Genomic DNA, 16,679 nt, shown 5'->3' on the forward strand with positions numbered 1-16,679 from the left:
AAATAAAAAAATAGAAATAGAAACATAGAAAATATATAAATCCATAAGAGTGTTGGAATAGTGTAGTGAACCTTTCTGCCAGTTGTATGAAAAGCAAGCAGGTGAGTCCTTTTACTGACTTATTATATTAGTGCCTACTATGGAGGAAATGAAGACGACATTGACAACCCTTACGGGGGCTGTCAATCGGCTCTTAGAACAGGTCAGATCATTAGAAAATGGATTAGGCAGAATCGAGCAATCTAACGATATGACTGACTTGGGTCCACTCTGTGGAGATGGTCCTTAAGGACTTCGAGATCGTCAAAGATAAACCACTATATAGGGCTATACTGCAAAGTTTGCGGCAAAAGGTTATAGGCGAAGCAGATAGGGCATTGGTGTCGTATAACATTTTTGATAGCGATTGGAAGGACGTAAAGAAAATTTTGTCATTACATTACGCTGATAAGAGAGATGTCCAAACCCTGGAACATCAGCTCAACCAACTATCTCAAGGATCGTCGAAAGTCGACGAATTCTATTCCACTGTAAATAATCAATTATCCTTGATTATAAATAAGATAAAGACAGAGTCATACAGTGAAGAGACAATTAGTGCTTTGATTAGTACCCACAGGAATCGAGCATTGGATATATTTATACGAGGACTTAGCCCTGATCTGTCTAGAATGGTTATCATCTAAAGGCCAAGGACATTGCCCGAGGCATATTCAGCATGTCTTGAAATGCAATACTTAACAATGAGGAATAATATTTTGCATCCGGGTACATACAAGCAGTCAACAGTCAGACAAACGGATACATCTCCCCCTATACCAGCTCGACCACCCAAACATTACTATAACCACAACAAACAGACCAATAACTTCAAGCACAATAACTGGCAATCAAAGAATAACAGTCATGACTACAACCCGAATTATAGGCCAGTGCCTTACCCCAAGAAACAGCAGGTCAAGCACGAGCCCATGGAAGTGGACCGCTCCATACAATCGAGAAATATTAACTACTACATGAATCGGCCCAGGCAACCCGAGAAAAGAAATGGATCTGAAATTTATAATAAGGACAAACAAGCGCGTCTTTTCCATATAGATGCTTACTGCGAGGATCTTGATTCTGAGGAGACTATTGAGGATGCACAGGCTGACGAAGTCGATGGCGAAATGGGTGAGCGAAATTTTATGGAGGAAGGCCATCAAGCTTACCTTACATAGAATATGTAGACCGCAAGAATAGAATACTACAGTTTTTGATCGACACCGGCTCGAACAAAAATTTCTGTAGCCCAGATTTGTCTGCCGGAAGTATACCTTTAAGTAAACCCCTTGTAGTTAATACTGCGGGTGGAGAAATTATGATAACTAAAAAAATAACAGGACAATTTTTTATAAATTTGGAATATTAGATAATATTACATTTTACATCTTGCCCGGACTGAAGACATTTGATGGGATTATAGGTGACGATTGTCTGAAGGAACTTGAAGCATTGATAGATAGGAGGCAACATATTCTCATTGTTAGGAATACGATAGAAATTCCCCTAAAGGCTAAATTCAGTAATGCTCTAAATTATGTACTAGACGATTCTGTATCGATTGGTACTCGAGAAAAAATTAACCAACTTCTGGAAAAATACAAAGCCTTATTTGCGCCAATAGACAAAAGTCAAGCAGTTTCAACGAATGTAAAAGCTGAGATACGGACAACTACATCTGATCCGATTTATACCAAAAGTTACCCATACCTAGCCGCGATGAGGGAGGAGGTAGAAAAACAAATTAAGGAATTGTTGTCAGAAGGAATAATACGTCCATCCAAGAGTCCTTACAATTCCCTTGTTTGAATAGACCCAAAAAAAATCTAAACCGAATGGTGAGAAACAATTTTGGATTGGTAATCGATTATAAGAGACTTAATTCTGTAACCATACCAGATACCTATCCCATACCCGACATTAACGCTACGTTGGCAAGTCTTGGTAACGCCAAATATTTTACAACGATATATTTGACTTCTGGGTTTCACCAGATTCCAATGAAACCCTCTGATATACCGAAAACTGCATTTTCAACGATGAACGGTAAATTTGAATTTTTACGTTTACCTTTCGGATTGAAGAATGCTCCGGCAATATTTCAGAGGATGATCGATGATGTTTTAAATAACTATATTGGAAAAATTAGCTATGTCTATATAGATGACATAATTGTGTTCGGTAAAAGCGAAACGGAACAACTGCATAACGTTGACTTAGTTTTTGGAATGCTCCCCAATTAGATAAAAGCGAATTCATGAAAAGAGAAACAAACTTTCTTGGACACATAGTATCTGAAGAAGGTATTAAACCAAATCCTGATAAAAAATATGTGTGCAAAATTTTCCCCTACCAAAGACACAAAAGGAAGTAAAACTATTTTTAGGATTAGCCGGTTATTATCGTAAATTTATGAAAGACTATTCAAAAATAGCCAGACCAATGACAATATGTTTTAAGAAAAATTCTGTTATTGACAATAAAAATTTAGAATATATGGAAGCATGTGAGACTGTTGACAAATACTCCTGTTTTAGCATATCCAGATTTTAACCAAAAATTCGTTCTTCAAACTGACGCAAGTAAATTTGCTCTCGGAGCTGTTCTATCACAGAATGGTCATCCTATTTGCTATGCTAGTCGTAGTCTAAATGGTGCAGACCAAATTATAGTACCATAGAGAAGGCGCTTCTTGCGATAGTATGGTCAACAAACTACTTTAGACCATATCTCTTCGGACCTTTAATTTGCTTATTTTCTATAAAAGAACCAAATTCGAGACTAGCTAGATGGAGATTACGTTTGCAAGAATATGATTATGATATTAAATATAAAAAAAAAGGTATTATGAACGGTAATGCAGACACATTATCTAGAATAGAAACACATTTCAACAAAGATGAAAGTTTGTCTAATACTATTTCTGAAACAAATAACCCACTTAATTTCTATCGAAGACAAATTGTAATCAAAAAAACAGTGTCAGGATCACTGAAGATAAAAACGAACAAATCATCAAGAATAACAGAAAAACAATTTATGCAAAAACTTTTGATGAGAATAATCTAATAACTCTATTAAAAACGCAAATCAGATAAAGAAAGGACAATTCATAAACTAAATAAAAATGGAGAAAATATAGATATCCACACAGGACCAATTTACATAAAGGATGAAAGAGGTGAAAAAATCACTCTAAATTCCGCAAAATCAATGTAACCCAACTTGACGATGACCATGTCGTGACCGATAGGAACTTTAAATACTATAAGTCTCACAGAATATTGACGAACATCATGCGTGAATATAATTTGATTATAAATATAAATTATCCTTTTTAGATGAAACTACAAAAATCTATATTACTGCCCACTTCAATGGTGCATAGCATTCAATCCCAACTAATGGAAATACAAGATCTAACGGAGAATGAAGGCTACATTCCAATTAAGAAAAGCGACATAAGGATCACTGACCACTACCGCAGAATATATAATATAATTAATTTAACCCACTACTATAAAACTATTGACAACAATATTAACTCATTACATGGTTCTATATCGGACTTAATGCCACTACTCTTAAAATTTAAATAAAATAATCTTTCACCGAATTTTAGAATTTAACGAGGATTAATAAATGGATTAGGTAAAGGACTGAATTTTATAACAGGAAATATGGACAGTGATGATGAACAGGAAATCAGATCATTTATTAAGAATCTAACAACAATTACTAATTCAATCGATATTGGACACATGACGCGTATAAGTAAAATACTTTCGGTACAGATTCAAGATTTTACAACTCATATCAACAGACAACAGTATATAGTAAAACATATATTAATAAATTTCGCCGTGAGATTCAGAATAAAATATCTACCTTAGAAGATGAAGTATCTTTTCTTAGACACATATACCAGATTAATAATGATATAAATCTACTTAAAAACCATATTGATGACATTGCAGGAGTTATACTGGGTACAATACGTAAGCTATTTTATTATTCAATTTTGTCATTAACGACTAATAAGCTATTTTATTGTATTCAATTTGATTATAAAACCAGAATGTAATTATTTGCATTTTTCAGTCAAAGAATTGATTCAGAATAAAGTTGTAAATTGAAAATTATGTGTCGTGGAGACAAGCGGCACATAACGCGTATAAGGTATTTGAAAAATACGATGGCGGTTTGCATCATTAGGAATAAAATTAGAGGATCAGCAGATGCAGTATTAGCTTCATTCAATACTGTGCAGATAAAAAAACAATTCAATTAATTGAACAAGAACTTAGTACTCTCAGATAAGACGAACATACGGTAATACAATTTTATGACGAGGTAGAAATGAAACTTCCATTCTTAACTAATAAAACCATTATGAGTTACGACAGAACTCTAGCTTTAGCCATCAGTGACAAATATAGAAGTTAGCGAATTAAATTATGACAATGGGAAAATGCATCGTGAGCAGGTAAGATGACCCGGTGGCAACGGCAGCAGCAGCGAAGACAAATGAAAACATTTGAACTTTAGTCATGTCAGAACAGCTCACTCAGTAAATACAGAACCTACCCCAATAAGTGGAATCGTCAACAAAAACTTCTACAACAACCGTAACAATAAACTTAGCATTAAAGTGTATTTAAAAATGAAGATAATTTTAATAATTAATCATTTAATATAGAACACTTTTCGATAGGAACGATAACCTTTACTATGCAAACGTAACACTGAAATCCACAAAAATCGTATATCTTTGAAAAACCAACGTATAAAAAATAGATATTTTAAAAAACAGTTACCCAACATGTAAATGTGATTCCAGAGAAAATAAGCAAGGACTTCTTCTATTTAAAAATTATTATAAAAATATATCACACGATTGTCGTCTCGAAAACAACAAAGAACCATTTATATTCAAATGTGACAACTGTATAATCATTGCTGAATATGTGGGATCAGTGTATTTTATACAACGTCGTGGCAACCCTTTAAATTAGAAGAGCTTTTTCTGAACAACCATCATCAGTTTTACTCAAACTCCTTTGAAGTTAGTTCTAACTCAACCATCGAGACGTAAAGTTCTTTCTCAACCAGGGAGAAGCAAAGACGTTCGAACTCTGCGAATTGATGACTAGCAGACGTGCCAATCAAAACGGCAGACTGCTAAATTTGCAAACGTTTAATAAACTTTGTGTTAATTATTTTTGGAAATATGCAACCAAACACCACACGAGTCGCTGTGGAAGCAAAATTGTCAACGTACAACATATCATCCAACGCTACCTGTTTATACAAGAGTCGCCGATTCAACATGCAAGGCTGACAGAACGGAAGCAGCATAGCGGCGGAGCAAGGGCGACACAGCTACAGATAATATGTTTAGTTACTAAGAATTTGAAAAATAGTTGTTAGTTTTAAACTCACATCTAAACAATGAAGACATTGTAAACCAAAACTTTAATAAAAATTATTAAAATATAATAAACTCGTAATTTGTACATACGACTTTTATTACATTACCAAACAATCCCTTAACTTATTAACTTATACTTATTTATGCTTCCAAACGTTTGCTATTGACAAACGATTGAAAGAATTAAAACAATAAAATTACATATAACATTATCAAGCACTCTATTCTTTGCTAAATAGATTGTAATAAATTTTAAGTGTAATAATTTTAAATCAGTTATAGAACTAATTTCGAAGAATAAAGTCGTAGCAGAAGCTAACAAAAAGAAAACAAAAAATAATTTAGTGTTTTTTTATAAAATCCCGTGTTAGAGAACTTAACAATTAAATACTCTATTTCGAGCAAAACAATGTTATACAATGCACGTAATTTAACCGAATTTAAAGAAAAAGTTGGCAAAATTATTGTTATTGTTGTAATAGTTTTAATCACTATTTGTAAGTGTAACAACAACAATATGATCATGTATTCAAACAATAAAATGTAAATGTTTTTCTATAGATCCTGATGATGTCTTTCGATGAAAGACGAAATATCGAATAAAATAATGAATAAATAAAAACAACAACCATCCAAGACCTCGAGCTCGATTTATTTACTACATTTAAAATAATGAAAAACTTAAATGTTATGAAACAATGTGGTTTAAATACAGAAACACTGACAAGACAAAACATTCTCCAGAGAAATCGAATGTTAAAAGTGACAAACACACTTTATGCTTTAACTGTGGAAATAAAGGACACTCGTCGAAATCGTGTAAAGACAAACCAAAAGGAACTAAAGTGTTTTAGTTGTGAAAAAATCGAACACATATCGAAAGATTGGAATACTGAGAAAAGGGAAAAGACAAATGTACGATTAATTGCAGACGACATTATCCAAGTTTTTGTTTCTAAGAAGATCGATTACTTGGAAAAATAGAGAATAATTTATATACACTAACAGTCGTAAAACAAGCAACTATTACTCATCGTCTGTTTTATATGTCCCACTTAATTAATATCACTTCAGAGGCTTCATCACAGAATCTAAGATAGAAAAAACAAATGCCAACGTTGTGAATGATATAGTTCTAAAAGTTGAGCACCCGTCATTACATTTCATTATAATTATCGGGTTATTGGCTGCCCAATTGTTGGTAACTCTTTACCAATTACAAAAGAGGGCGTTGAAAAAAAAACTACATCAGAGCTTTGACTTAGTTTTTGGAGTGCTCTATAAGGCAAACTTGAGAGTTAATGTTGAAAAAAACTCACTTCATGCAAACGGAAGTCGAATTTCTAGGATACATCGTGAGTGCGAGTTTCATAAAACAGGATCCGAAGAAGATAAATGCTATAGAGAACATCTTACCCCCAACTAATCTCAAGGATCTTAAATGGTTTTTAGGGACGACGTCATATTATAGACGGTTCGTTAAAGACTACGCAAGGGTGGCAAAACCTTTGACGAACATGACCAGAGGGGAAAATGCCCAAGTGAATACCAACCAGTCCAGGAAGATTCCTAAAGACTTAAAAGATGAGGCACTTCTAGCTTTTCAGAAATTAAAAACTCTTAACATCAGCGGAGGTTCTAGCATTTCCAGAGTTTGATAAGGCATTCAACCTTACAACGGATGCCTCAAACTATGCTATTGGTGTTGTCCTCTCACAAGGAGAAGGATAGACCGATTGCCTATATATCTCGTTCACTTAATAAAACCGAGGAGGCGTATGCAACAAACGAGGAAGAGATGCTAGCCATCGTATGGGCACTTGATAATCTGCGTAATTACCTATACGGTGCCAAAAGTATAAGGATATATACGGACCATCAACCTCTTACCTACGCATTGGGTAATAGGAACTTTAACTCCAAGTTAAAACGATGGAAAACACGTATAGAAGAATGTAATCACGAGTTGATCTACAAGCCTGTTAGATCAAACTTCGTCGCTAATGCTCTTTCTAGATTAAAAACAAGTATCAACCATATCAGTGAGAAGACCACGGAAACTGCTAGCGAAGGCGATTCGGAATATACAAGAACAGCATCAGAAGATCGGTAACGAGGACTGTTCAGACATTCACATCATCGAAAATATATTTATGCTTAAAAACAAACGTTGGTCTTAAAGACTTTTTGCATTGCTATGTCTAAATAATAAATAAACAAAATAATAAATGTATGCGTTCATGCTTTTGTTCATATCGTCATAACTCATTCATTATGTCATTGCGATAAACGAAACGTTCTAGTTAAAAACTGCAAACGCAGATTTATTGTTATTAACTAAAAAGTCAACAACAATGTCGTAGAATGGTTGTAGGCTAATGAACCACAATAGTTATTTTTGTAATAATTATTAAACCATTTTACTAGGTCAAGATATTCAATGTAAATGTGCAAGTTAGCAATAATTTAGTATTTAAGAACAAACTTTTCAATAAAGAAAGGAGAAAGTGAAAACTACTTATCGTGTTACAATCATTTCCTCTCCGTCTTAACCAAGTTTATGTGCTTGCGTTAAACCTATAATTTTATCTTGGTGACACTGCCTTGATAAAAGACATCTAAAACCTCATTGAAGGACAAAATAGTCCCTTCAAAATACATGGTGACCCCGACGTGATCGTACCGGTTTAAGTGTAAGTGTCGCGTTTATTTAATTCGAGTTCCCGGATACAGCGCGTTTTCTGATTCGCCATACGATCCCGCATATCCTGATTCTACATACGGTCAGCGCATATCCTGATTCTACATACGGTCAGCGCATATCCTGATTCTACATACGATCAGCGCATATCCTGATTCTACATACGGTCAGCGCATATCCTGATTCTACATACGATCCCACATATCCTGATTCTAAATACGATCCCGCATACAACGCATATCCTTTCTGAGTATACACAGAACCTCAGATACGAACCAGATCCTTGCTGATTCAACTTCGGTTACAACGTTCGAAAACTCATAAAGCTACATATCTAGCAACAACCTCACAAGTGGTTTGGAGATATAGCAATGACAACGGTACAAGACCTTATAGCTCTGCAGGGAGTAAGGGCCAGCAATTTCGACAAATTCGTGTCGACAATTAAGAAGGCGCCGCACGACAGAAGGACGGAGGAGTTCTATTTAAGCAAGCGTAACGAGCTAACGGCGCTCTGGCAGACGTTTGAGAAGGCGGAGAACCAGATCCGCAATGATCCGTCTTTGCCAGAGGATGACCCATATATAGCGGAGAATTTACATAAGAACATTGGAGAAAAATTCAATTCAACAATGGACTACATCGCGGCGGAATTAGACAAAGTGAAGAGCAAGCCAGGTCCATCGAAAAAAGCCCAAGAAATTAGTTCAGAAGGCCAAACTTCGGGCCAGATAGAGGTATATGCATCAACCCAAGTTGAGGGGCTGGCCCGAAGGATAAAAGCCAGAATGGCTGCTCTTAAGCGCCATTTGCAGAGCTTGGACAGTATCGAAGCCGGACAATCAATTCCATTGTATACAATCAAAGAAGATACGATAAAAAAGCTGTGGGGCCAAATCACAGATTTATTCGACGAAATTTGGCAGCAGATCAAGGACCCTTCCAAAATCGGGCTAGATCAAGATAGTTACGATAGCCTAGAAGATTCGGTGCAGCATAACCTAATTCGGCTGGCGGTCCTGAAGGACAAATGCTCTGATAATGTAAGAAACGCACCTCAACTGGGGAGTAACTTGTCAACACACAGTGTAATTCCGCTACCGAAGGTAACAATCCCAAAGTTTAATGGGGATTATTTAAAATGGCCGGCATTCAGTGATCTTTTTACACAGTTGGTAAACAACCAACGCATACCCACAGTACAAAAGATGTGGTATCTGAAGGCAAATCTGACGGGTGAAGCAGAAAATCTGATTAGTCATATATCAGCTACTGCCGAAAATTATGACGCGGCATGGAAAATGCTGCAAGATCGATACAACAATAAGCGAGTGCTGGTAGCATCGCTTATACATCAACTGGTTGATCAACCATCGACCGGGTCATCTGCCGCGTCCATTAAGCAGCTACATGACGTCACTCAAGAGTGCTTACATGCGCTTAAGAACGTTGGAGTCGACACGTCCTCTTGGAGTCCAATGTTACTTCATCTACTGTCGAGGAAACTAGACCGAAGTACTTACAGCCAGTATGAAAGGTCTATTGTCAACCCAAGGGAGTTGCAGCAAGTTAGCCAATTCCTAGAATTTCTGGAGACTCGATTCCAGTCAATGGAGGCGATGGGTCAAAAGGAAAAAACGTCACCTAAATCGTGTGCTACAGTGGCATCGGCAAACCAAGGAGACAACATGTGTACTCTGTGTAAAAATGGCACCCATAAGCTATATCACTGCCAGAGCTTTCTCAAAATGACACCGCCAGAACGACTAAACTTCACTCAAAAGCAAAAACGATGTGTGAACTGTTTAAAGGCGGGCCATTCATCGAAGCAATGTACAACACGATGTTGCACGAAATGCAACAAGAAACACAACACATTGTTGCATCTAGAACGCAAGCAAGGGTCTACGAACAAACAAGATAGTCGTACGACTTTATCAGCTGGAACTGGTACAAAGCCTGCCGGTGGAGTAGCCTCCGTAAATACTGAGTCGTGCAATAATCAGGAAGCCACGGCGCTAGCTGCTGCTAATAAAGAACAAATCAGCTCGTACGTGGTACTCAGCACTGCTGTAGTAAAAATAAAGGTGGATGAAGCAGAAGTGGAGTGTCGCGCTTTGCTCGATTCGGGTTCCCAAGTCAATTTCATCACAGAACGTTTAGTAAAGCGACTTGGCATTTCAATGCAAAAATCAACAATCAATATCAACGGGATCGGTGCAACCAACACTAGAACAAACCATCGAGTAAATGTAGCTCTAAAGTCTCGAATCAACAATTATTCGACTCGACTTGAAGCGTTTGTTTTGCCTCGTATCCTATCACCACAGCCATCACAATTCATTAACATTGAAGATTGGTCGATTCCAAAGAATCTGACGCTAGCTGATCCAGCCTTCAACCGTCCTGATAAAATTGATATATTGCTAGGTGCAGAACATTATCACGAACTATTGTCGATTGGACAAATAAAATTAGCCAAGAATCTCCCTACAATGCAAAACACTGTGTTTGGATGGGTAATCTCAGGAAAAATTCAAGAGGAACAGCCCAGGAACCTTACATGCGGAATATGTACGACGGATGAATCGCTTGACGCCTCTATCGCCCGACTATGGGAATTGGAAGAAATCAAGACAACCAGCAAACCAATGTCCCTCGAAGAAAGACAATGCGAAAATCACTTTGAGCAGCACACCACCAAGGACAACAAAAATCGATTCGTAGTTCGAATACCATTTCATCAAAACCCCGACGCCTTAGGAGATTCTCATGGGATCGCAATCAATCGATTCTTTTCCCTCGAACGCCGGTTGCAGAAGGATCCTGAGTTGAAACAACAATATGTCAAATTCATGGAAGAATATGAAAACCTAGGACACATGACAAAAATATCGACAGATGCTATTCGCTCCCCACACTACTTTATCCCACATCATTGCGTACAACGACCTGAAAGCACAACAACAAAGCTCCGTGTAGTATTCGACGCTTCGGCCAAAACTTCGTCAATGCATTCGCTAAATGATCTTATGTACGCAGGACCTACGGTTCAGAGCGATCTGTTCTCTATACTACTGAGATTTAGGCTACCCAAGTACGTTTTTACAACTGATGTCGAGAAAATGTACAGGCAGGTCTTAATCTCTCCTGAGGACCGCCAGTTTCAACTAATAATTTGGAGAAAGAATGTCACTCAGCCTATAACCTACTACCAACTCAACACAGTCACATATGGCACAAGAGCCGCCTCATATCTGGCAACAAAATGCCTGCAACGAATGGCCAAAGAGAACGCAATCCGCTACCCACTCGCCTCGCAATTTCTGCAAGAGAACTTTTACGTCGACGATGGCCTGGGCGGAGCCGACAGTTTAATAACCGCAGTAAATTTGCAGCAGCAACTCATTCAAGTTATGAAAGACAGCGGGTTCAACTTACGCAAGTGGTGTGCTAATAACCCTCAATTGCTTAAAGACATTTCAGAAGGAGATCAAGAAGTAAATTTAGATTTCGAGAGCTCAAAGGCTGACACCGTTAAAACATTAGGGTTAACATGGCTTCCAAAAGATGACACCTTCTGTGTAAAAGTCAATATTGATCCCGTCAGGAGAGTCACTAAACGTACAGTGACTTCAGATCTTGCCAGACTTTTTGATCCATTAGGGGTACTGTCTCCAGTCACAGTTACGGCCAAAATATTCATACAAGAATTGTGGGAGTTAAAATTAGACTGGGACCAATCGTTACCAGAATCCTTACACTCTAAATGGACCACGTTTCGATCGGACTTAAACGCTCTAAAAAATCTTCAGATATATAGACACATCTTTAAAGGGAGAGTGCCAGAATCAAGGCAACTACACATCTTCACAGACGCGTCAGAAAAGGCGTACGGCGCAGCGGCTTATATGCGATCAACCTTTAAAGATGGAACAATCATGACACGTCTCCTATGTTCGAAGTCTCGCGTTGCCCCACTCAAAAGGCAAACCATACCACGGTTGGAGCTTTGCGCAGCAGTACTTGGAGCCCAGCTAGCTTCAAAAATCAAAATCGATCTTCAATTGACGTGTCCAACCTGGTTTTGGACTGACTCAGAATTCGTGCTGGCCTGGATAAACTCATCATCCGCAGCATTCAATACATTTGTGGCCAATAGAATTGCAATCATACAAGAAATCACTCAGGCAGAACAGTGGCGTCATGTCAGCTCAAAGTGCAATCCAGCCGATGTACTATCTCGCGGCATATCGCCGACAGCCCTTAAAGATTGTACTCTTTGGTTCTGTGGTCCCTTGTTTTTACACGGAAAGGATACAACATGGCCAGAAAAATTCAATTCAAATCTTGCAATTTCGACCAATCTCGAGAGAAAGAGGAAGGTACCAGAGGCACTCGTCACTTCAGTGACACCAACCAACTTTATGTACAACATAAATCACAACAACTCGTTCATCCGTCTACAACGAATCATAGCATACGTTTTGCGTTTCATTACTCAGAGCAGATGCAAAAATACCCTTCGACAGGCCCAAGGATCACTTACAACGGTCGAGCTAGACACGGCTTTAAGGCATATCATCAGGCACATACAAGAGTCGGACTTTAAGGAAGAAATTCAACAACTGAAGAAGTATCAAGAGGTGCGTGGAACAAGTAAACTGAGTAACCTGTCACCATTCTTGGACAATGACGGCCTAATTCGGGTTGGGGGTCGTCTTGAAGCATCGTCTTTGTCATTCGACTCCAAGCATCAACTTCTTATTCCCTACAATGACCCAATTTCAAAATTAATATTTGAAATGGTCCACAAAGAAAATAAACATTGTGGCGCACAAACATTGCTGGGAATCGTACGACAACGGTTTTGGCCACTAAAAGGGAAGATTATGGCTCGAGCTACGGTTCATCGCTGTACAATTTGTAGCAGAGCTAAACCAGCATTTTTTAATCAAGTTATGGGAAACTTGCCTTCCACGCGTGTCACACCAGCCAGAGCCTTCATTAATACTGGGGTAGATTTTTGTGGCCCAATAACAGTACATTACAAACTTCGCGGAAAACGGCCACACAAGGCATACATTGCAGTATTTTGTTGCTTCTCGACGAAGGCAGTACACTTGGAACTAGTGAGTGATCTCACAACAGAGGCATTCATAGGTGCTCTTAAAAGATTCATCGGACGACGTGGGCACTGCCAAAACCTATACTGCGACAACGCAACGAACTTCGTAGGAGCAAAAAACAAGCTACCTGAACTGTCAACCATCATACATACAACAAATGCCCAAGAAGCCATTTCAAATACTTGCAACAACAAGGGCATTCAGTTTCATTTCATTCCGCCAAGAGCGCCACACTTCGGTGGCCTCTGGGAAGCCGCTGTCAAGTCAGCAAAACATCTTCTAATCAGAAGCATGGGGAATGCATCCTTGACTTATGAAGAACTCGAGACTTTGGTCATTGAAATTGAAGCCATATTAAACTCGAGGCCTATTTCTCCGATGTCAAATGATCCCAATGATATAGGTGCACTCACTCCAGGACACTTTTTGATTGGAGAACCACTCACTGCACAAGTGGACTCGCAAGCAAAGCAACCAACCTTAAGCCTAGCGACAAGGTGGAATCTGGTTTCTCGACTTAAGCACGAATTTTGGAGCAGGTGGTCACGAGACTATCTAAACGAACTGCAATATCGCAGTAAGTGGAAAGAGCAGTCGAAGAATCTACAACCAGGAGCCATTGTCATTATAAAAGAAGACAATGTTCCGGTCATGAAGTGGCCCTTAGGTCGTGTTATCAAAACATACAAAGGAAACGACAATTTAGTGAGAGTTGCTGACGTAAAAACCGCATCTCGAAGAAGACAATACCTGCAAAGACTTGCCGACCGTGCAACTATCACCAAACCCGACCAATGAGGAAGAGCTGGAGACGCAATCATCCTCAACATCAACAGACGAACGTCCAAGCAAAAGGAAACGAACAACTTCAAGCTCTAGCATCATGCTAACGATGATCGTAGCTCTATGTGCACTTCCCTTAATTTGTGCAAACAAAATAGAGGTAACCAAGTTTGAACCCAACATTGGAATACACTTTGAAGGAATTGGCACCACACGTATCTTAAGATCAGACTGGAAACTTATAACGTACTATGAACTACAACCATACTGGCGAGAGATGGACACATTTACAAATGGCACTTCGGCACTCCAGAAGTTATGTACCCTCATATCCCAAAGGACACCGTGTCTGAACATTCTACATACCCTTGAGCTCGGTTTCTCAGACCTCAAGGACGGAAACCTTTTGCTAAAAAACAAAAGAAGCAAACGTGGTGCTGTAAATATTGTTGGAAACATTGCTAACTCACTTTTTGGAGTTTTGGACTCAAATTACGCGGAACAAATGTCAGACACTATCACCTTAATCAAAGAAGATGAAACCCACATGAAACAGCTCTTAAGAAACCAAACCTCAGTTATTAACTCAACCCTCAACATTTTTAAACAAGATGAACTACAACTAAAAGAAGACTTCGACAGCCTTGATCGTCAATTGAACAACATTGAAAAACGGCTACACGAAAACGAACAAGACAGTCACCAATTTAACCTGTTCCAAAATATGGTGTCACTATCTTCTCAATTGTCATTGATATTAGTAAGGCTACACCGAATACAAACAGCAATAATAACAACTTTGTCCGATTCGCATCATGGGGAAATCAGCCCAATGTTACTATCACCACTACAACTTCAATCAGAGCTCATACAAGTCAGAAATCATCTTCCACCAGCATTGCAGCTACCCGTCCGTCAAGATAATCTCCTGCAGCTCTACAAAATTATGAATGTAAAGGGAGGAATCACAGAGAATCATATCATTTTCTATATAACAATTCCTCTATGTGACCCAGAATCTTTGGAACTGCTTAAGCTACATCCAATTCCAGCACTCGTCAATAGCACCATGATGATCATTAGGCCATGTAGCGACCTCATCGCTATAACCCCCCACAGAGATGAATATTATACATTAAATGAACAAGAATGGACACGATGCACACCACTAACAGAAGATGAAGTTTTATGTCCAAATATGCAGTCTAAATTCAATGCGGACGCAGCCAAGTGCCTATGCGAAATTTCACTTCTTAATAATACCACTCGTCCCAGTTGTACCGTGGACCCATTTATAGACGACATGTCGATGACACAACTAAAACACAGCAACCAGTGGATGTATACAATGTCACATCAAACTCAAGTAACCACTGTATGCAATCAGGAACACTCCCGAGTAATATTGCAGGGCACCGGTCTCATTAAAATAAGTCCAGACTGTACCCTAAAATACAAGTCAATGTTCATTCAGGGACATCCAACATATTCATCATCCCTTCACTCGTCATACACAGCCACCGCCAACGTTACAGAAATCAGTTATCCAGACAAACCGCAGTATAGTAAGATACATTTCAAAAATTACATTGACCACATCAAGAATATATCTGAAATTCAAAATCAACTACATCAACAAGTTCTAAATGACCTGCCACTGGAACTTGACAACATCAAAAGACATCATGCAACAGTAGCTTACGCTGCCCACATTCTTGCAATTGGAATCGTCACAGCAGTCTACAGGAGAAAACAATCCATTAAAATGAAGCCAAGTCAACAACCTCCCATAGCAGCAGTCCGTCAAAATGTCGCGTCATCAGAATTTGTTGTTTCCGTATCATAATATTCATAAGAAAATGAAATTAAAAAAAATATATATATACATTTTGTTCGTTGCCTAGGTCAAGAACAATCATACTACTGCACTCTTTTTAATGTAAACTAATATATGTTGTACCAGCATATCAAATTTCAGTTGAGCATGGCTCAACGGCGGGGAGCCTGTTCAGACATTCACATCATCGAAAATATATTTATGCTTAAAAACAAACGTTGGTCTTAAAGACTTTTTGCATTGCTATGTCTAAATAATAAATAAACAAAATAATAAATGTATGCGTTCATGCTTTTGTTCATATCGTCATAACTCATTCATTATGTCATTGCGATAAACGAAACGTTCTAGTTAAAAACTGCAAACGCAGATTTATTGTTATTAACTAAAAAGTCAACAACAATGTCGTAGAATGGTTGTAGGCTAATGAACCACAATAGTTATTTTTGTAATAATTATTAAACCATTTTACTAGGTCAAGATATTCAATGTAAATGTGCAAGTTAGCAATAATTTAGTATTTAAGAACAAACTTTTCAATAAAGAAAGGAGAAAGTGAAAACTACTTATCGTGTTACAATCATTTCCTCTCCGTCTTAACCAAGTTTATGTGCTTGCGTTAAACCTATAATTTTATCTTGGTGACACTGCCTTGATAAAAGACATCTAAAACCTCATTGAAGGACAAAATAGTCCCTTCAAAATACAAGGACATTGAATCCACAGGTTCAACGGCCCACAGCGCAGATCAGAATG

The 16,679-nt window shown here is 38.1% G+C and overlaps 2 protein-coding genes across 5 annotated transcripts in view; one reads left to right on the forward strand and one right to left on the reverse strand.

Moving 5' to 3' along the window:
• disp (RND transporter family member dispatched) overlaps window positions 1-16,679 on the reverse strand; it is a 258,859-nt gene that overhangs the window by 171,682 nt on the left and 70,498 nt on the right. The window lies entirely within an intron of this gene.
• On the forward strand, window positions 8,546-15,932 carry LOC141393521 (uncharacterized). Its single transcript, XM_073966558.1, has 2 exons — window positions 8,546-12,912; window positions 15,362-15,932. The coding sequence occupies exons 1-2, from the start codon at window positions 8,546-8,548 to the stop codon at window positions 15,930-15,932; spliced, it is 4,938 nt and encodes a 1,645-aa protein (XP_073822659.1).

The sequence above is a fragment of the Musca autumnalis genome, unplaced genomic scaffold, assembly GCF_047663935.1.
Source record: "Musca autumnalis isolate F117 unplaced genomic scaffold, ASM4766393v1 scaffold_1, whole genome shotgun sequence".
NCBI classification, from domain to species: Eukaryota; Metazoa; Arthropoda; class Insecta; order Diptera; family Muscidae; genus Musca; species Musca autumnalis.